Source organism: Medicago truncatula, chromosome 1 (genome assembly GCF_003473485.1).
Source record: "Medicago truncatula cultivar Jemalong A17 chromosome 1, MtrunA17r5.0-ANR, whole genome shotgun sequence".
NCBI lineage: Eukaryota > Viridiplantae > Streptophyta > Magnoliopsida > Fabales > Fabaceae > Medicago > Medicago truncatula.
In genome coordinates this window covers 40,495,685-40,517,201 of record NC_053042.1, presented here as the reverse complement: position 1 = coordinate 40,517,201, position 21,517 = coordinate 40,495,685, and the positions used below count along the sequence as shown (strand labels likewise).

At 33.6% G+C, this 21,517-nt stretch overlaps 4 protein-coding genes across 4 annotated transcripts; 1 reads left to right on the top strand and 3 right to left on the bottom strand.

Moving 5' to 3' along the window:
• Nucleotides 1-1,842: 1,842 nt before the first annotated feature.
• LOC11407986 (sodium/hydrogen exchanger 1) lies at nucleotides 1,843-5,098 on the bottom strand. Its single transcript, XM_039829370.1, has 10 exons — nucleotides 5,018-5,098; nucleotides 4,784-4,843; nucleotides 4,352-4,687; nucleotides 4,214-4,260; nucleotides 3,836-3,902; nucleotides 3,508-3,608; nucleotides 3,152-3,253; nucleotides 2,853-2,991; nucleotides 2,534-2,763; nucleotides 1,843-2,289 (listed from the first exon to the last, which is right to left on the bottom strand). The coding sequence occupies exons 3-9, from the start codon at nucleotides 4,475-4,477 to the stop codon at nucleotides 2,653-2,655; spliced, it is 693 nt and encodes a 230-aa protein (XP_039685304.1). The 5' UTR covers nucleotides 4,478-4,687; nucleotides 4,784-4,843; nucleotides 5,018-5,098; the 3' UTR covers nucleotides 1,843-2,289; nucleotides 2,534-2,652.
• Nucleotides 5,099-6,620: 1,522 nt separating this feature from the next.
• LOC11412073 (sodium/hydrogen exchanger 1) lies at nucleotides 6,621-10,951 on the bottom strand. The gene is made up of 14 exons (XM_003591016.4): nucleotides 10,525-10,951; nucleotides 10,308-10,426; nucleotides 10,122-10,219; nucleotides 9,923-9,982; nucleotides 9,773-9,819; nucleotides 9,481-9,675; nucleotides 9,167-9,213; nucleotides 8,721-8,787; nucleotides 8,457-8,557; nucleotides 8,127-8,228; nucleotides 7,753-7,891; nucleotides 7,480-7,542; nucleotides 7,314-7,397; nucleotides 6,621-7,211 (listed from the first exon to the last, which is right to left on the bottom strand). Exons 1-14 carry the CDS (start codon nucleotides 10,696-10,698, stop codon nucleotides 6,897-6,899), a joined length of 1,611 nt encoding a protein of 536 aa, XP_003591064.2. The 5' UTR covers nucleotides 10,699-10,951; the 3' UTR covers nucleotides 6,621-6,896.
• Nucleotides 10,952-11,778: 827 nt separating this feature from the next.
• LOC11410040 (uncharacterized) lies at nucleotides 11,779-15,081 on the bottom strand. Its single transcript, XM_003591015.4, has 7 exons — nucleotides 14,705-15,081; nucleotides 13,978-14,057; nucleotides 13,817-13,877; nucleotides 13,214-13,271; nucleotides 12,983-13,040; nucleotides 12,598-12,670; nucleotides 11,779-12,221 (listed from the first exon to the last, which is right to left on the bottom strand). Exons 1-7 carry the CDS (start codon nucleotides 15,026-15,028, stop codon nucleotides 12,129-12,131), a joined length of 747 nt encoding a protein of 248 aa, XP_003591063.1. The 5' UTR covers nucleotides 15,029-15,081; the 3' UTR covers nucleotides 11,779-12,128.
• A 175-nt stretch (nucleotides 15,082-15,256) lies between these two features.
• LOC11405923 (UPF0603 protein At1g54780, chloroplastic) lies at nucleotides 15,257-17,621 on the top strand. The gene is made up of 3 exons (XM_003591014.4): nucleotides 15,257-15,781; nucleotides 16,218-16,410; nucleotides 17,178-17,621. Exons 1-3 carry the CDS (start codon nucleotides 15,353-15,355, stop codon nucleotides 17,423-17,425), a joined length of 870 nt encoding a protein of 289 aa, XP_003591062.1. The 5' UTR covers nucleotides 15,257-15,352; the 3' UTR covers nucleotides 17,426-17,621.
• Nucleotides 17,622-21,517: the final 3,896 nt, after the last annotated feature.

The following is a 21,517-nucleotide window of genomic DNA, read 5'->3' as shown; positions in this document are numbered from 1 at the left end:
GATGAAAAAGATGAGAAGAAAATGAAGAAAACCTAACGTTTTTGAATTAAAACTAACGGAAAGGACAAAATATGTAACGGAGAGAGGAGTTAAGGGATCAAAATAAATCAAATTTTAATTAAGGGACCCAAGAGATGCAAACTAAATAGTTAGGGGACGAAAAATGCAATTTAGCTTTTTTTTATATTACGGCTTCTCATCGTTTTTGTTAACGTTTCAGTTAAGAAAAAGGTTGTTCTTTTATATTATTATTACATTTCACTATTCCTCACTGGTTTTACTTGGGTTCAAAAACTTAAAAAGAAAGGAAAAAACCAGTTTTGTTTGGGAAAGATCAATGCCTCCAGCCGAATCAACATCATAAAGTAAAGAAACCAAAAGATATAGAGATAGCCTGACTCTTCAGTCAACTTCTTATAAATAGCTTGCAATTTTCTAGTTACTGGCCCTACTTTTCCATCACCAATTGTGCGCCCATCAACCTTCACTACCTGCAACTGCAAGTGGTAAACAAAAGTATTGCATATCATATGAGAAAATAAACATTTACTAAATGGTAGTTCTACTTTCTCCCTAATACATTAACTTATGATCTCATGTTTATAGTGTGTTCAACCATTCAGAGTAACATTCTCATTTTCATAGAACTTAAGCCTTTGTTAGCCCTATGCATGCTACCTAGCATTCCATTTAATAAACCATTTCTAATATTATGTCCATGTGGTTAAAGTTTTCCCTTTTATAGTCTTTTGTTATGAGTCTTATTCAACTAGTTTAATATGCATATACTGCAACACGTCTATGTCCTATGAAGCAAGTGACATTTCCTTTTCCCTGTTATAAGGTTTAATTCTTTTTAGTCTTTAAATTATTTATGGTTAAATATGATTTTGACCCTATAAATTTATCAATTTTTTTCATTTTAGTCTCTCTAAAACAAAAAATATCAGATAAACGAATACTTTTATACTGTGTTATGTACCAAAATTAATTTTAATTTTACAGTAAAATATAGAAACCTTAATATGATTCTTATAAACTGAAATGTTATTTTTTCTTTTAAAATTATATTTAAAAAAAATATAAAAGTTGATGATACAATGGATTTATGGAGATTTATAAAAATTGGTTGGAATTAGAAATGCTTTGTTGAATATAAAGACAAGTTTAGAATGCAATACCACTCTTTTAAAAATGAAGATTTGTTGATTTCAATTTCTTCTTCTAGTGAGGTAGCAAAGTGATTTGTGGAGTTTAGTAACTAAGGAGGGTGTACTTAAAGAGTTTTTTTTATGTTCAGTTGCTCTCACTCTTTGTACTTGTAGTACAGTACAGTACCTACCTCCTTTCCTATTTTATTTGCTCTCTCCCATCCTATTGGTTTCTTTTCTCCCAATGTTTTCCTATTTTGAACTTTGCTGAGTCACCTCCACCTCCCACTCTTTACTTGCATTATTGCTTTGGAAGGGAGAAAGTATAGATAGACAAGGAAAATGTGATATTTGATGGAAATGGCAAAGAAGAATCAATTCAATCCACTACAATTGTTGCATGTAATTCCTCCATTAATTCTTTAGTGTTTTAAGGTGTGATTAATGTTATTTGACTCTATCAACAATAAAATGCAAATTAGCTTAAGTGTTATTTATTTATATTGGTGAATAACCTTGAGGTATTAGTTGAAGATATTAGTATGCATGCCAAGGTGCATAAAACAAATTGAAAATAAATGAAAGACTTTAAATTTCATTTTTAAACTTTCCCTTCATTACAACTATAGGAAGAAAAAAATAGTATTCTGTGAACAAGCTTTATCCAAATATAGAAAATCTATTGGTCACAGTCACAGAGATTTGGAAGAATTAAATATTGAGTTTACAAACTTGTTTTCAATTTATTTTCTGTAGAGAACTTTGAAAAAAAACTGGAAAATATTTAAAACTACAAACAGAAAATGAAAATGAACAATTGGAGGATGTTGTTTGTGTTTCAAGAAATCTCCTCTTCTGTGAGTGGTGTACCAGGGACAACTGGAACAAAACCCCAGCCACCAAATATGGGTCTCATAAAGTTATCATCAAATTGCCTCCAAAAGTAGTGAACTGTAGTAGCAGGATAACGCATCATCCACCTCAGGAATGGCTGATTGTTGCTTTGTTCTATGGAATCATTACTTTCAAGAAATAATAATCCCAGCTCCTCATGATAATCGGCGGAATCAGAAGTTGTTTGTTTTGAATGCTTTAGTAGCACGGCCTCAATTAGAGGTTTTGTTATGGAACCAAATACCTGTTTGCAATGGAAGCTGCCTTATCAGTATTTGCAATTCATATTAGAGATTAATTTTGATGCAGTGTCAATGTAAAAAATTGACACTGTCAGCCAATTATAAATCATCATTTGTATGACTTTTAAGGGAGATATGATTGAAGTTAAATATTTGTGTTGATTGATTGACAGTGTATAAAATCTGTACACGGTCAATGCATATCAATTAAATCCTTATTTATATTTACAGGCATATGAAACCTACCATAGTACTAAATAAGACGAGGGTTATTGTTGAAGTGATCATTAATGCAGAGTCTTCTTGTGATGTTGTCTCGGAATGTGAAAACTGCATTTGAGAGAAGAACAGATCAAATTTCTAACTTACAATAAAGATTTCAGAAAAAGAATGAAGTTACAGCATGTACTTGCCTGGTTGCAAGACAATGCAATAGTCACTGCACCTCTCATTAGTCCTGCCCACCATATTATGAACTGACATTTTGAACAGTTTTAGCAGGAATTTCAGTGAGAACAACTTAAAATCTTAAGGCTTAAGGGAATCAGAATCCTGCAGTTATCACCTGAGATCGAAACTCAATTTTGGCACTCTCTCTTGTCACGAAGTAATTTGAAATGTTTGCAATAGGGAACACAAAAGCTGCTCTTCCAATCAAAACCAATGCAAGAAACGTTGAGCTGACCGCAATTGAAGTTCCTATGCTGCACCAACATGATAACGTGTTACAAAAATAGTATAGTAAACTATTGGTTTTCTTCTTTGTTTGACGGTGCTTTATGAACTGAACATGGTTGCATCAGCGGTGATGAATATCCTGTATGAGGCAATGGCGGACTTGTTATTAGGTAAGTTTTCAGATACCTGGCTTTGCTTGCTTTCCAATTGTCAATGTCTAAAGCATCCATGCCAACATATAGAAAAATGAAGGTTTCAGAAATGAAGGACATGGTTGCAAAGGAGTGCCTGAAATTGCGAAAATAACTTGTAAATTAAGATTCTATGCAGTTTCTTTTGTTTTGTTTAATCAACTTTTTCGTATTTCTGTACAAATTTATTTGTTTAAATAAGATTCAAAGAAGGAAGCATCAAAAGAGATTGTAGTTGGTATTGCATTACCATCTTAAGAGATTGATCAACATCGTACACCAATTTTTTTTTTCCAGATAATAAAGTTAAAGATTTGTCGAAAAAAATAAAGCTAAAGATAATGTCCTTACTTTGTTGTTGTCCTTGAGTTTCCTGTAACATTGTGCCATGTGTAGTGTGACATAACAATGCCACAGAAGAAAATAGTCAAAATACCACTGAGTTCCAAAAGCTGCAAAATTCACACAAATGTATTTTCTTGAAATTGTTAAGTAATAATGTTTATGATGCTTTGTTATTCAGGATTTTTTTGCCTTTGAGGGAACTATCCCTGTAACCCTCTTATACCAAAAAATATATTTTGAAATCAACTCATTTCATTGTTTTTGTCCTTTTGTCTTAATTATATCTATCGACATAAAATTAACTAAAAATGCGTTTGTAGATGACGTTTTATACCTCAGCGATCATATATGAAAAATATGCCATCAACATCATAAGTGCAACTTCACGATCAGTAGAGTGCCTGCAAATTACTATGTCAGGTTGAACAACAATAAGAGAAAGATTAGAGATCCCTACAGTTTCACATATTTTCAAATAGATTCTTGTAATTTACAAGTTTGTAACAGATTCAATAGACTTTTAATTTTATTCAAATAATAAGTCTTCATTCACCGACGACATTGAGAATTTGAGACTTTGCTAAACAAGTTAAACTATAGGGACTTATTGAAGAATTCAAATAAACTACAGGGACCTATAAAACTGTGTATTCTATCAGAAAAGGTTTAAGGTACATTCATAAGAACTTATACCATCAAAGGAAAATCATACCTTCCAAAGTAAAATGTTTTAATAAGATAAGCACTTAAAAGGCCAACCTGAAAAGTTGTCATATAGCAAGTCAGAGTAGACCTGTGATAAGCGTTTATGCTATAATTACTTAATTAAGTTGTTTATCCAAACACTTACTGCTACGCCAAGGATAGTACTAGTACAAAAGAGGTAAAGGAAGGTCCCCAACAATTCCAAGGCCTTAACAGCATTGATGCTGCTGAAGTTAAGTGATTGGACTGAATTGAAAATAACAATAGACATAGCGTCATTTACTACTCCCTCGCCAAAGACAATGCTGTAAAGCAAAGGTGTTTCATCTTGACTCAGAACCTTCACCACAAAAGGAAAACGAATGCATTAAATAATCAATATATAAATTTTGTATTACAAATTTATTTTTGTTTGAGCCAAGCTTAGAATACACCTGCAATGTACAAACTGAGTCAGTTGCTGACAATATGGCGCCAATAGCTTCACATGTATGTGCACAAACAATTAGACTATTGACAAAGTGATTATTATATTGAGAGAGAGAGAGAGAGAGAGCTTTAAAAAAAACTGTTTTACCTAGGATATCTTGTATGTCCAGGTTAACTTCGCCAATCCTATTAATGAGCAGGAAGGCACCTAGAGTGAAGTTTCAGAAATAGGAAACTAGATTGAGTATTTATCGCGTTCATTCATAAAGATTGAGTAATTGACAGCGTGAAAGAAACAGTTTATAATCGGCTTTGGTCATGAGATTCAGAATGATATTAAAACAATTTGAAACTTGAAAGGGTTGCAAGACAATGATATTACCAAGAGATATGAGACAGAATGAAATAACTGTCCCAAGAACTCCAAACAGAAGAATATGATTGAAATTCCTAAAGAACCGTTTCTTCTTGACTTGGAAACTGACATGGAATTTTGAAATGATTATACAAAAGAGAAAAAAAATGAAGTAAATTAAGATATAGAAAAAATGATTAACATACTTACCCGGCATTGAAGATGATTGGTGGAAGCAAGTAAAGGAAGAACAAGTCTTCATTGAACACTAGAATATCGTGACTTTGGAAATTGGTCACCAGCAGCACCACAAGACCAGAACACAAACCCTACATTCGTTTAACCAAGCCAAGAAAAATATGAAACAATTTGAGATAGAAAGACACATAATTGTAAGTGAAGAGCATAAGAAGAATGAGTTAAGTCTTGGTTAATACCAGAAAGAGGGCAGTGATAGACTCATTGGCCCAACGACTATCTTCCAGAAGATGGCCAATGATGATGCAAGCGCAAAGGAGTGCGAAGAATACACAGAGCGCAACAATGGTGCTTGCGGTTGCGCTGCTCAGAAATGAAGTTGAAAAATGAAGTGGTGAGGGTAACACAACCATCTTGACTCACTCAAGTTGAGAATGACTAACTGAATGAGTGAGTTCCTTTTGATCCTCAATAGTTATTAAATAAAAAGGAAATGTGTGGTTTTTGAATGACAAATATGTCGGGCGTTATTAACAACTTTGGTTTGGTTGGTTTTTTTTATATCAACTAAAATAACTACTCTTTCAGGCATGTTTATGATTTAGTACAAATGATATGTCATGGAAACATGTATTGTTGTTTCTTTTATAGCAGACATTGACAGATATTGTTGACCTTAAGAACCAACTACTAGTCATTGTTTTTTGTGTTGAAGTATTAAGAGTAACCTTCAGATGGTATAAACTAACTTGGTATTTGTATCTCTTTTTTGTAGTACTGAATCTAACCCCCGGAAGCTGTGCTGAAACATGGTATTAATTGAGCCATCCATTGTAGATGTATTTCCATTGTAATATTTAAGTCTAATGATTAAAGTATACCACTATCTCCCCCAAGCTTTTTTAACTATTCTAATACTAGTATGCTATTATACTTTTTGGTCTCTATATTTGGTTTCTGTGAACTTTTAAAACTTGAATTTTTAGGCTTAATTACACTAATTCTTAGCTAGAATCCTTAACAGTGAAAAAGAAAGTGAAGTTTAGCCTGTGATTATGTTTTTGCACTCTCAGCCACCACCCAACAATTCACTGCTCACAATTTCATCGTCAACTCATTCTCATATGTTTGGATTTTTTTGTTTAATATTTCCTTTCTCCACTATTTAAAAATCATTTTAGTCTCGTCGTTCTCTATAAAGCCTCAAAGTCCTCATCTTTCTTATATATCTTTGAAATTTCTTAAAACTTTGTATATATATTAACTTCAATTTTATCTTATAATTTCTTGTAAATGTTATGCATTTGAAAATTTATTTTTCTTTACTAAATTATACTTTAAAACCTGGTTCCCCCTAAGCTTAATTTCTGACTCCATCCCTGCTTGTGATATTTGAAAATACATATTAGCACTTTTGGCTGAGATTACTGTGTAGACGAAAAACTGGACCATAGCTCACATTTCTAATAAATGACAATGAAAGTAGAGAGAGAATACAATATTTTCCTCGGATAGTCATAAAATATAGTTTATGCTGAATAAAATATTTTGTTTGGTTTTCATTTTTTTGTTGAGTTTTAGATGCAAATATACCACCTGGTTTCGAATGCTTCATGGAAAAATAATTTTATTTTAAAACAAGTGGTATCTTTATATTTAAAACTAAACCCAAAATATGAAAACATAACAGGTACTAATTGCTTGTGTTTCAAGAAATATCCTCTTCAACATGCGGTGAACCAGGAACAACTGGAACAAAACCTCTACCACCAAATACAGGTCTCATAAACTTATCATCGAATTTCCTCCAAAAGTAGTGAACGGTAGTAGTAGGATAACGCATCATCAAACTCAGGTTACTTCGTCTTCGATTTGACTGATTGATGCTTTGGTTGATGGAACTATTGCTTTCAAGTAATAGCAGTCTTAGATCCTCTTGATTATCGGTGGAATCAGAAATGGCTGGTTTTGAATGCTTTAAGTTCACAGCCTCAATCAAAGGCTTTGTTATGGAACCAAATACCTGTTTGCATTTTGATTTTTTATGCAATATAAGCCACCAAATTAGTATTTATAAGATCCTTTCCATTTATATTATTCAGATCTATAGAAATATGAAACCCACCACAGTACTGAATACGACAAGGATTATAGTTGAGGTGATCATTAATGCAGAGTCTTCAGCTGATGCTATATCAGATTTTGAAAACTGCATTTCAAAGCAACCCAGATCAAATGCCTATCTTAAAACAGAATTTTCATCAAAGAATGAAGTTAAAGCGCGTGCTTGCCTGATTATAAGACAAGGCAATGGTCACTGCACCTCTCATTAGGCCTGCCCACCATATTATAAACTGACATTTTGAACAGTTTAACAGAAATTAAGTGAGGCTAAATGAAAAAGTTAAGAATTGAGAGAACTATGAAGCACGAACACGGACACAATGCTGACACTTCGACACTGGCAATAGTTTAAGAAGATAGAAGTAATTGAATGTAATCACATAAGTCGGTTCGGATACTCCTTCAATGTGAAGTTTCGGTACTAGTAAGACAGTAATCACCTGCGATCGAAACTCAATTTTAGTGCTCTCTCTTGTTTTGGTGCAATTTGCAATGTTTGCAATAGGGAAAACAAAAGCTGCTCTTCCGATCAAAACTAATGCAATCAATGTTGAGCTGACAGCAACTGAAGTTCCTATGCTGTTCCAACATAATAATGTGTTAAGAAAATGATTGTAGCTAAAAATAGAATAACTAACTATTAGTTTATGATTTTGTGGTTTACTTGATGAAAATAATGGGAACTTTATAAACTAAATATATAGTTGCATCGCTGGTGATGAAGATCCTGTCATATCAATGGTATGGAGTGCTAAAAGCTAATTAACTAATTCTTTATACGATGTACTAGTGGACTTGAGAAGTTTTCAGCTACCTGGCCTTGCTTCTTTTCCATTTGTCAATGTCTAAAGCCTCCATGCCGACATATACAAATATAAAGGTTTCCGCTATGAATGAGATAGTTGCAAATGCGTGCCTGAAATTGTGAGAGTATTGTGTAAACTAAGATGTAATTTATATGTTTAATGTTTTCTACTTCCGTACAAATTTATTTTTATTTTATTTTTTTTGAGAGAGAGAGGAAAAATTTACGTGCATAATGAAATGATTTTACTAAATTCGATAAATATGTTCATGGTTGGCATTACACTCACATCTTAACAGATTGATCAATCAGATAAAAAGTTAAAGATCATGTCCTTACTTGGTTGTTATCCTTGAGCTTCCTGTAACGTTATGCCATGTGTAGTGTGACATAACAATACCACAGAAGAAAATCGTCAAAATTCCACTGAGATTCAAAAGCTGCAAAAGCCACACAAACGTATGTAGTAAACTGAATCACTGCATTTATGATGCTCTTTGCCAGGTATGATTTTTTTTCCTCTAATCCTCTTTTTAGAAAATAAAATAATATAATGAAGTATAATTATCAATTAAAATGTCTTTGTTGATAGTGATTTTGTACCTCAGCGATCATATATGACAGATATGCCATTAACATCATAAGTGCAACTTCACGATCTGTAGAGTGCCTGAAAATGAAAGGAGCTATGTCAGGTTGAGCAACATTCAGACGTTGTTAAGCATTTGTTACACTATAAGACCTATTTATGAAATCTAGTAAACTGTAAGGACCTATACAACTGTGTATTTTATCAAAAAGGTCTTTGCAATTTATCCAACCTCTCAAATAGGTCCTTATAGTTGCCTGCTTTTCAGAGATACAAGTTAATTTTTGTCACAAAATAATTGAAACAGCAAGAGCATAACAGGTGAAACCAGTATTCTTTTTGTGTTTTTCATATCTTTCTTGTTAATCGGCCTGTTGATTATTTAGATTTCAATATTATTCAGTGGACCGTAGTTTCAAGTGTAGTCATATGAACTTATACAAGCAAAGGAAACTCATACCTTCCAAAGTAAAGTGTTTTAATAATATAAGCACTTAAGAGGCCAACCTGAGAAGCCATCATATAGCAAGTCAGTATAGAACTGGAGCAACACTCCCAACAGTCAGAAATTCAAATTTTGGTTTGCAAGCAGGTCATAGATGTATTAATTGGATAGTGATTCTGAATATCAATCCATTGAATGCTTTAATGGAGAAAATTTTATGTTCAGATTGTGTGTTAAAACAAAATGATGAAGATTTCATTTAGCATGAGAAAATAATAAAACCCAAAAGAGAAGCACTTTTTGAAGGTGCTGCCCTAACATGAACTTACTACTACGCCAAGGGCAGTACTAGTGCAAAAGAGGTAAAGGAAGGTCCCCAACAATTTTAAAGCTGTAATAGCATTAATGCTGTCGAAGTTAAGTGATTGGACTGAATTGAAAAGAACGATAGATGTGGCATCATTTACTACTCCTTCGCCAAATACAATGCTGTAAAGAAAAGGTGTTTCATCTTGACTCAGAACCTTCATCACAAAAGGAAAAGCAAGGCAATATTAAATGATCAAATATAAATTTTGTTATGTAAATTTTTGTTCGAGCCGAGGTTAGAATATTATATACCTGTAATGTACAAACTGAGTCAGTTGCTGACAAGATAGCCCCAATGGCTTCACATGTAATGTGCACGAATAATCAGAATAGGGGAACACAATGATTAAATCGAAAGAGATAGTTCGACATAAATTTCTTTTTAAATGAAGACTGTCTCACCTAGGTGATCTTTTATGCTCAAGTTAGTTATGCCAATCCTATTGAAGAGCAAAAAGGCACCTAAAGAAGTTGCGTAAATAACTGTATTTAGTATTTATTCTAGCAATTGTTTATCATCAGCTTTTTCCTTTTGGCATAAGGTTTGGAATGATATTGAAACAATTTGAAACTCAAGAGGATTGGTAGATAATTATCTTACCAACAGATATGACACAGAAAGAAATAACTGTCCCAAGGACTCCAAACAGAAGTATAGTAGTGAAATTCCTGAAGAACTGTTTCTTCTTGACTTGGAAACTGACATGGAATTGGATATTATTATACAAAAGAAATAAAATATGAATTAAATGAAGAGATAGAGAAGGATGATAATAATCACAGTTACCCGGCATTGAAAATGATTGGTGGAAGCAAGTAAAGAAAGAACAAGTCTTCGTTGAATATTAGAATCTCTGTACTACGGAACTTGGTCACCAACAATACCACCACTCCAGAGCACAAACCCTACACTCATTTAACAAATCCAAGAAAACCATGAGATAGAATTAGAAAGCTACACAATTTTAAGTGGAGAGAAGATGAAGAATATGTTGAGTGTGTACAAGAAGTAGGGCAATAATGGATTCACTGGCCCATCGATATTCTTCGAGAAGGTGGCCAACGATGATGCAAGCGCAGAGGAGTGCGAAGAATACACAAAGTGAAACAATGGTGCTTGTGCTCAGATATGAAGTTGAAGAATCAAGTGGTGAGGGTAACATAGCTACCTTAAGCATTCATTCACTCACTCAAGTTGACAATAAGTGCCTTTTCATTTCCCAGTTGAATCTGTTGATGATTATTACCAAATGGATTGAGTTTTTAAGTTGGTTCACATGGTTCTATGTTAGTTGTGTTATTTGAACATCAAAATACAGATATAGTATGTGTTTATCTCTATCTCTCTTTTACTTTTTACCTTATACAACTTACTTAGATTTTTAAAAAATACACAAAAATCAAAGGACACCATATATTCGACGTTAAAATTTTGATGCAAAAAAAAATCATTTCGATTTCTGTATACATTAACTAAAAAAACTGTCAAATGTTTAAGAATTTCAATTTCAATGTAGTGGTGTAAATTTGGTAATTGAGCATGACAACGAACTACCAGTCTTATGTTTTTGGTTGAAATGAAATGTCATTCAATGTTAAGAGCTACCTAACATTCAGATATTTGACCACTGTGGTGTAAACAAACTTGGTGTTTTGTATATCCTTTTCTTATACACGTTGCTACTAGTCACTCGTACAACTTGATGTCATTGACATTGAAGTGATCATACCATAAATCTGTAATTTTCTGCCTCGAGCTCATTATTATCAGAACATTGGAAGGATTAAGCAGTTTTACAATCTTAATTTTATTTAGATGATGTGAATATGAGATGAGGGTGGTTTAAGAGTAACCAATTATTCTATATTAAAAAGTGGACCAAGCTCGTGTTCATTCATTGGATAGTAGTATATAATACAAATACACTACTATTTTATTTTATTTTATTTGATTGGTTAATTATTCTCAAATCTCAAATGTTGAGTATTCATGTGATATAACCTATTACAATTGCTGATACAAATACGAGAGAATTATGCCTCAGTAACTCGTTTAAGAATTTTTGTGGGTGTATCCTGATATTCAGCAGAATAATATTAGTAATTTGAAGTCCAACACATTACCAACTACTTTTCATCTTTCACTGGTAGAGAACAGCTACAAATTGGAAAGAATCATCAATATGGTAGCTAGAAGCAGTAATACTACTTGCTACACATGCGATTAGAAGTAGTGCAAAAAGTTACTGTTCTTGGCATATCTGAAAATGATTATTTGTATATCACATTAATGGTTACAGATATACTACACCATTCCCAACTCTCATCAGCTGGTTCAGACATTGTTCAAACTCAAGTGTAGAGTATGAAGCAGTGGAACAAATCTCCAACTGACTTCGGCTCTTCACACTAAGAAACATTTTGAATATATAATGTAATATTTTAAAATACACACACTACAAAATATATATAATCTCATTACAAAGAAATTGATGATCTTCTATACTCCATCCAGTTTGTATATAAATAAATCTCGGCTTAAAATAGCGAACAATCTTACAAGATACAAAAATGTTGGCATACCCGGTTACAATATTTCAAGAAATGGCTACACAATTGTCAATGATATAGCAGCAGAACGAAGTGTTACACCATCAGTGTCCCACTTGGACTGTGGTGCAGTTGCGCCAGCAATAATAACCTATAGAATAAAATGACACGATAATTTATTTTTTGTAGTGTTATGTTCTTGAAAATACAGAAATTATAGGCATGTATCACCGGTTTGGATCACCTTGTGTGGGGATTTCACATGATGGGTCAAGTAGAGAGGATCCACCATCAAAATTCACATGGGACAGATTCAGCGAATTTTAATGGCCAAATCCTCCAGTTGACCCCCTCATGTGAAACACTCACCCGAGGAGGGGGTTCAAATCATGTATCGACACAAAAATGTTAGACTTTGCTTTATTGGTAACTAGGTCAACTACCAAAAGTTGGTGACCTATGATATAACCCTGGCACTGCATAATCAATTTGATATGGATGTGTTAGTAAAATGCATAGTAACAAACCTTTCCACCTCGTACGCCTGCCATCAATGCTAAGTGCAGATCATCTTTACCAAATTCATAGAAATAGTATGTCCTGAAATTAGAAAAATAGACACTGCTGTGGAATTTGGGGCAACAGAAAAACTCGAAGTAGCAGGTCCAGATGGCATAAAAATTGCTTAAAAGATTAATACATGTAGAGTTTTCTATACTGGCATTTTGAGTGTAAAATAGGAGAACGTATATCCTGAAATGCTGTTTATTTATAGACCAGACCTTCTTTTCTTGGATAACTTGTTTCATTTTCTTAAAATAAAATACTAATAATAATAATTAAAAGAAAAAGAAAACTACTTTATGTATTTCGTTTTCATAATTACTTCAAGTCATTTGAAAACGAGCTTACCTAAAACCACCTGGTTCCTTAATTTTTATTGATCTTGCTGAGTAAACTTTTGACCCTCCTGCATGTACATTTTGTGCAAAATGAGACACTGAAACCAAGAACTAGAAGGAAAGAGAAAGAGCAATGAAGTAATCATATCACTTACATAACGAAATGTTGGGAAATAACAATCTATACCATAAAGATAAACTTAAAACAAAACTAACTTCATTGAGAATTTACAAATTGCACCTGGAATAAATAATTTTGCAGCATCCTTCAAGGAGGCTAAACCAGTTATATCCTGAGCCTACTACAATGAAGAATATGTAAGTTCCTTGAGCATATATCAAGAAAAAAATATAGGACTACTGGATCTAATCTATGCTAGAGTGACTAGAGGCATAAAAACCCAATGGCGCTGACACACACACACACGTGTTCTCCTTAGAGAATAACATTATTAAAGCTTTTGAAAAGAAAAAAAAACTAAAATTGCGCAAATCAAGACATAAGCAAGGAATTTATCATAATAAGCAAAAAGTTTGTAATCCCAGCCCAAGTTCTTGAAAACCAATAAAAGGAAAAGTTTGCAATAAGGAGCCAAATGATAACTCAATATTAAATAATAAAGAAATGAAATGGCAAACAATGAACAAAGGCAGAAAAGATACATTACAATACAATACAAAATCTAAGGCCAAACCTATGCAGACACATTACATGGATTTGGTATAGTAAAATGCCTTACTTATCTGCTACCAAACAGTAAGCCATGGTGGAAAAATTATGCCTAATGGAGGGTGAATATATTTGTGTGTAAGTAAAATAAAATGTCCTTGACTGTCTGATTACCTCTAAGAAGGTGAGTTTAAGCTGACTGGTCACCCGAGTGATAACATTCAGAACAGCTAATCTGTTACAATCATGGACAAGATGCTTATGTTTCCTTCTGAACATATATGTCAGTGCATAATAAGAAAGTAGGAAGTTAGGAGTTTGATAGTACAAATTACCCGTCTGAAGATACAAAGCGTGCTACGACTTCCTTCTCTTTTGCTCTGTCCCCATAAAGATTCATTCCGGCACTAAAATCCTACAAGGAAATGGAAGATAAGCTCACTAAAATGAAAATTTCATAATGCGTCAATGTGATTATTAATAAGATGCAAGTTCTGAAAAATGGATTCCAAAGGTTCATTAGACAGATCAATCCGCAATGTATAGCTTTCACACTATGAGTCAGTTGCTATCGTTATCTATAATTAGTTTGTAAACTTAGTTTACAGATAGTTGCCGATGTCAGTTTTCTGTTAATTGAGGTTGGCTAATAAATTTTGTTGCTATTAGCTGATGGGCGTATCTATATAAGCCTTCATTACTCTTAATTATCACAATTTGTTTTTTCCTTCTCCCTCGATTTGTCCTCAGTCTGCATTCCAATACAACATCTCTATAGCTTCTATTCGCACACTATATGATCTTTTCAATTTCAATCTTGTAAACCTTTGTTCATTATGAGCAATGGGGGATCAAACACAGCCTTCAACATGATAAGCGCTTATGACTGTATAAGCTATTTGTATAGCAAAAGATAAAATAAAGATAAGGTGTTATGGTAACTTCATAAGTTCTCCCAAAAACCCTCACAAACTTATGTCACTAGATAAGGTGAAATAAGTCAATTGAAACAGGCACTTAGAAAAGCTGGTATAATTACTTGTGAATGAATGAATGTAGTACCTCAGGTTCCATGACATCTTGAAACTCAGGTGGGACTCGAATAGCAAACCCGTCACCATAGAAACGGTACCAAGAACTAGTATTTTCGATGGTAGAAAGAAGAGAATTGGGTTCCGAAGATAGAGCAGGTGGGAGTTGAAGAGTTAGAGAAGAAATGCCAAAGCAGCAGAGTAGAGAAGTTTGGAGAATGAGGTTGCGGCGTTTCAAGGTGCTGGGGTTGAGGCTGCTACAAATGATGATGGGTACTTTTGAGATGATGAAGGATTTGGTATTGGTATTGGCAATGCCAAGTTTGGGAAATAATGTGGATAAAAGAATGGCCATCGAATAGATAGCATAGCATAGAGACCATTATCATTCAACTAGAATAGAATAATAAGGGAGGTAAAAGGTAGTACAAAAAAAAAAAGGGAGATTTATTTATTTTTATCAATAAGAAAAGAAAGAGTGGAAAATTGAAAATGTGTTGTTATGTAGACACGTGGCTAATAGACGTTATCCACTTCGAAACACAATCAACAAATTGAGACCACTCAAAATCTAAACACAAAATCAAAGACAAAACATGATGAGAACAATGTTGTGCAACAGAGGAACAAGAACAACTTCACCTTTCCTCACTCCAACCCTCCCTCCCTCATCTTCCTCATGACAACCCTTTTTCCTCCCAACTCTCTCTCACCACTCCTCAACCTCAAATCTTCACCTTCCCTCCAACCCAAATCAACTTCTCTCATTTCCTACAAACCCATTGTTTCTAATCTCAAAAAGACTCAAACTTTATCACTAAAACCACCAACCCTTCCTTCATGCACAACCTTACTCACTCATGCTCAACAGGGTCTTGCAGCTTTAGCTATCACTTTAGCACTCAACTTCAGCCCACTTTTGCTTAGTGGTAATGCATTCGCTTCTGAGTTTGATGTCATTAATGAGCGTCCACCTAAAGAGGCTTATGTGGTTGATGATGCTGGTGTTCTTAGTAGAGTCACTAAGTCTGATTTGAAACGGTTGTTGGCTGATTTGGAATCAAGGAAGAATTTTCATATCAATTTTATTACACTTAGAAAACTCACGGTTAGTTACATAACCATATGATACACGGTTATAATTTGACTTTATTTTATCTTTTGTTATAGAAATAACTTATATATAAGTAATTATATGATACACGGTTATACCAAAAGAGGTTAATTTAGTTGTTTATCGAAACATAGCCTGAATAAAGGAAAAAATTTCAGTGTTAGTTCTGTAGTAGTATTGTTTATTATGCTGCTGTTCACCAATAATAACATGCTAAATAGATTAAGCTTTTTAGTTGGATGACAATTTAAAATAGTTCTGTTAATATTTACTGTTAAATAGACAATCCTTATGTGTTGTATTGTAATAGGAAAACGGTAGAAACAGCACATAAGTAACTGCACTTAAGTTTTGTTGATCAATAATCTGATAAAATGGTGCAAAACAAAAATGTTGGGTATTTGGATTATGTGATTGGTTGTGGTTGCAGAGTAAAGCTGATGCTTTTGAGTTTGCTGACCAAATTTTGGAGCGTTGGTATCCTTCTGTGGAAGAAGGCAACGATAAGGGTGTCGTGGTTCTTGTAACAAGTCAGAAAGAAGGAGCAGTTACTGGTGGACCTGCTTTTGTTCAAGCCGTAGGAGAAAATATCCTTGATGCTACCGTTTCAGAGAACCTTCCAGGTACTTCCTAATGGCTAGTGGATTTGGATTCTTTATTGTTTTTCTGTAGCATATTGGGGAGAGAATTACACTATTTGTATCACATAAGAACTTAATTATCATGATTATGTCTTTCAAAGGATTTACAAGACTGGCTTGGAGTTTTTTTTTCTTCACTAACAAATATGGCAAGTGTTGGTTGCTGATTGCTATCTGTTCACAAACTATGAAGGAATCATCATTGATATGAATATGGTCATAACATGTCATGCACTGAATATATGGTAAAGGACGGATGATAATTTGGATTCAAATATTTTTTCTTGAAAACAAATACAAGGTCAAGGACATATGAATCGCTTTGTCAGCATGTGGGTGAATCACTTGTCATGACACCTTTTTATTTTTTATTTGGTTAAGAGTTGATGTTGTGCTTTATCAGGGGCACTTTCAACATGAAAGGTTGCAGACACTACAACGCTCAATGACCATAAAGATAATGATGGATATGTTTTCACTTTTAGAAATCAATACATGATAATCCCTTTTTAGCTATCACAAAAAACATATGATCCCTATCCATTTAATTTCAGTGTATGTTGTCAAGGCTTATGCGCCTACATACTTCGGTTTAAACAGGGCAACACGTTTTCGGCGTGGTGATAAACTAGGGTACAAGTTTGTATTATTTATAAACCATGTCTGTCTTCTGATGTTGCATTCATTAAGTAGCAGTTGTGATCATTTTTAGGGGCACAATACTACCATTATCTGGTTTTTGCATGCAGTATTGGCTACGGATGAGAAGTACAATGAAGCAATTTATAGCACCGCTAAACGACTAGTTGCTGCCATTGACGGACTTCCAGATCCTGGCGGTCCCTCGGTTAAAGATGACAAACGTGAGTCTAACTTCAAAACAAAGGAAGAGACAGAAGAAAAGCGTGGACAATTCTCTCTTGTAGTTGGAGGTTTGTTGGTTATTGCATTTGTTGTTCCTATGGTACAATACTATGCTTATGTAGCCAAAAAATAAGATAATGGATATACCTAGATCAATCTCTTCCAAATTATCACTCTTTAAATTCAGATGTATAATGCACAGTTGTAACCAAGCTCATGTTATAATTGAGTTTGAGAAAAATAACAAATAAGATCAGAGTTTTTTTGGCTTGTAAATGTATTTCCCAAATATGTTTGTTGGAATATTTTTACATTCCAGTTTTTATCAATTGTCAAATCATAAAAGCATTTGCAAAAGAAACAGGTTTATGTTATTATTTATACTGTGTCATACAACTCTAATCAAACTTTGATAAATAGAAGAAAATAGTCTGGATTAGAATGACATATTTTCTGGCAAATGAGTGTTGATGTAATTTCCAGTGAGAATTTGTGATGCAACATATCGATTTTTGGCCTCGGTAAAATGAGCTCCGTCCCAGCTTCATACACACTACTATTATTGCAACCTTTGGCTGTAACTATGGTGCCATTTAAGACCTTTGTTTCTCCACAAAAAACGCGACTGTCATAGTTCAATGGCGGGCCTCCATATCCACAACAAGCCATAATCGGCTGTTCAATTCAAACCCTGCAAACAAATAGCCATACAAATTTAATGACTCGTGAGTTTTGCTGAGGCAATGATATTGAGCTTTTGCTAGATATACTTACCATGTTGTGAGTAGTTTGCAATGAGGTCTAATTTTATGGTAAAGATATCAACATATGTAACATTTACATCTGGATACTGGCCCTGCAATTTACTGCAGAAATCTTGAAGATATTGATTAAAAGCTTTAGCAGCTAAGTTATGTTAACGAAGACATCCTAGTTCATCAAGTTTCGATGGATCAGTGCCAAATAGGGAAATAAAATGAGCCAAGCATCCAAGTGGACTCGCGTTATGTATCCGAAAATTCCTGACCCCGATGTCATACAGTCTCTGTCACACAAATAAGAGAGTGGAATGTCAATTTCTGCATAACTATTTTTACATTCTTGAGTTCAAGAAATTTTTAGGATAAAAAATGTACCAATTCATTACTATTTTCTTAGGCACTGTCACCAACCTTTATTCCAGTTTCAAATTCCAATAGAATTGTTGGAATTGAGCAATTATTTGGTCCAAGTCTTGTGAATAAAATGCAATAGTGAGATCGTTCCGACCTATTTCAGAAATGTATAACCCCTTCTCAAAATAATCTTCGGCTGGGACATACTCATCAAATTTCTTGCGTAGAATATGATTGTGATCATTTTCCTTTCACATGAATGAATTAGAAAACCAACACACTTGATTTTGACACTGAAGTGATGTGAAGATATTTGAATTTACTTATCATATACCTGCAAGTAATTCAAGAACCCGAGCTTTGAATAGCAGAAACTGAGATACTTGAACCCCAAAGCTGAACGGACTGAACCGTGCTTCAGGCTGGAAGGATAGTTGAACCTGATGCTGCAAAGTTGCATCCTTGATGGAAATTTGGCAAGCCAAAGAAATCCATATAGGCATTCAAGAATGGCAAGTCCGTTGCATTCACTGCATCAAAAAACCAGAATTGGATTGGGATAGAACTATCATATGACAGCGTAACCTTTCTTTCTTATTTCCAAACACTAGTTATATATATATATATATATGCTTGATTTGAATTTGATGCAATCAGCAATCTACGCATTCACGTAGTTAGGGACGTCGGTGACCGTTGAATCAAGATCAGACTGTCTAGATTTTAAGCACGTAAATTTGTTTTTTCTTTTTTAAAATCAAAATACGCATTGAAATATGGACCGTCCGGTCTTGATCCAGCAATCTTCAACTTCTCTGGATGCGTGATGGAGTGGATTGCTGGATGCAGCAAATCCCTATGTAGTAAAATAAGATGTTTCGTTTGTTGGCTCATACTTGTTGGTATGGAAATAACTCATTTATATTCTATCAATTATTAAACTATACTGTTCTTTACATTTAAAGTTGATGAGAAAAATGAGTGTCAAACCCCTATTCATGCAACCGAAGTATGTAAGCCCTCACAATGTTTTCCGTAGCTAAGAGATATTTAACAGAGTTGAGAAGCGTTGATGTTTATAAACTACATTTAGTCACAATTCTCAAACTACGTGAGACGACATATTTTCTTGTTCATATAAATAACATATAACAACTACGAAAGTTTCACGAAAGGATTTAAAACTTACTTAAAAAGTCAAGTATGAGACGGCCATATCACAGAATCTCCCAGACGGAGTTTTGAAGTGATTCTGTCCGTAAGGTGTGGGGGGAGTGGAAGGCCAAACGCTGCAACACGTCCACCTGTATCTGAGGTTGAATCACCAAAGTTGAAAGCTGCTGGATAACTGAAGTCAACAGAATTTGCTACAGCCAAAGACATGCAAAAGAATACAGCATGCAAAGCAACAACGTACTTAGAACCCATGTCACTGAACTTTCACTTGTTATGTGGAACACAGCCAAATAACATTAAAGAAATTAGGATGGTTATGTCGTGTATGAAAAGAAAAAGAAAAAAACTTATTTATCTTGCATTTGGATGCACGATCTGCTAAGATTCTTCCTCGTTTTTATTTACTACTAATTCTGTACAGCACATGAGCCACATTACATTAAATAATTGTAACCATGTCATATTTAAAAGACGTATGAAGGCTATAACACGAGCCTATTGTTTTTATTTACTTATTAATATTAATTTATGTTACTCGTGACTTCGTGATTTGTTGATGATATTCTTGATCATGATATTGTTGACACCTAGGGTTTAAGATAAGCAATTCAATTTCCTCTAGATATGTGGGTTTTTCAAGTGATGGTTGAAGGAGATTCGTTTAATCTGGTCCGGGGTTTTAATGATGTTACTAATAATCAAATTCTGCTTTGGTTGAGTCATGTTAAATGTAGTGCTAATGCAGTAGCTCATCATTTTGATACTATTTTGGATTCATCATTGTCCTTCTTATATGCTTCCTTTGTTGCACCTGATTTCGTTTCTTAATGAATTCAATTGTTTCCTAAATAAAACTTTGGCTGAGGTTTCGTAAAATATATTTGTTTAACTCACCGACTTTATAATGTCGAACTTGAAAGTTAGTGCGCCCAAGATTTGAGTAACGCTCTCAATAGTGAATCTTTTTTCTTCAAAAGATTATGCCAAGGAAAGAACTTTGTTCCTTCTCGGTTGTAAGTTTCATAACTATTCTAAAGAGTCTTAAGTGAGGCAAAAGAATTATCATGAAAAATAAAATTCTGAGAAGAACATAAGTATCAGCTGAAGGCATACCAACATTGGTAAAAATAGGAGTAAAATAAGTTGATTGATTGAGTAGGTGTATTTTATGTTTAGAATATATGTTAATATCCTAATTCCTAATGAAATTGGAGGCCTAACTCATCCTCAAAAACCGGTTCATAAAAACTTGATAATATAAGTAGAAGAAAATAGACCGAATTAAAACTTGAGCTTGAGAAAGGAATGACATTTTCTGACAAATGAGTGTTGGAGTAATTTTCGGTGAAAATTTATGATGCAACATATCGATTTGCAGCCTCAAGAATGTATGATACATTAAAAAAACAAGAGATAAATATTTAACTATGATAAATATAATTAATTGAGATCACTAGATTAAAAGCAAATGGAGGGCCGTGGTTTGGAGTAACTCAAGAGAATTACTCTTTTGAAATATAACATGATGGCTGTTAGAGAAGAGTCAACAATACAACATGGAAAAAAATTAGAGACCAAAAGTTTAAAGAATATTTTAGGAGGGCTATAACTAAAAGTTTGCATGAAACCATTTATTTATTTAACTTTTTTAGGTGTTAGCTCTCGAGCACTCTAAGTACGGTTAAAATGTAAGTAAAGTCGAGCAAAAAGTAACACTGCTCTTAATTTAATTGTTGTTTTCCATTTTAAAGTTTTTTTTTTGTAAGTTATGAAGTACAATTTGAAACTATGAGATAATTTGGATTGAATTGAAGGTTAATATTGATTAGTATTTTTACAACACCATAAAATTCCATTTTTAGTAAATAATTTGTTTTATTCATTAATCCCCTTTCATTCAAACTACTACCATTTATTTCTACATCTTTCTCTCC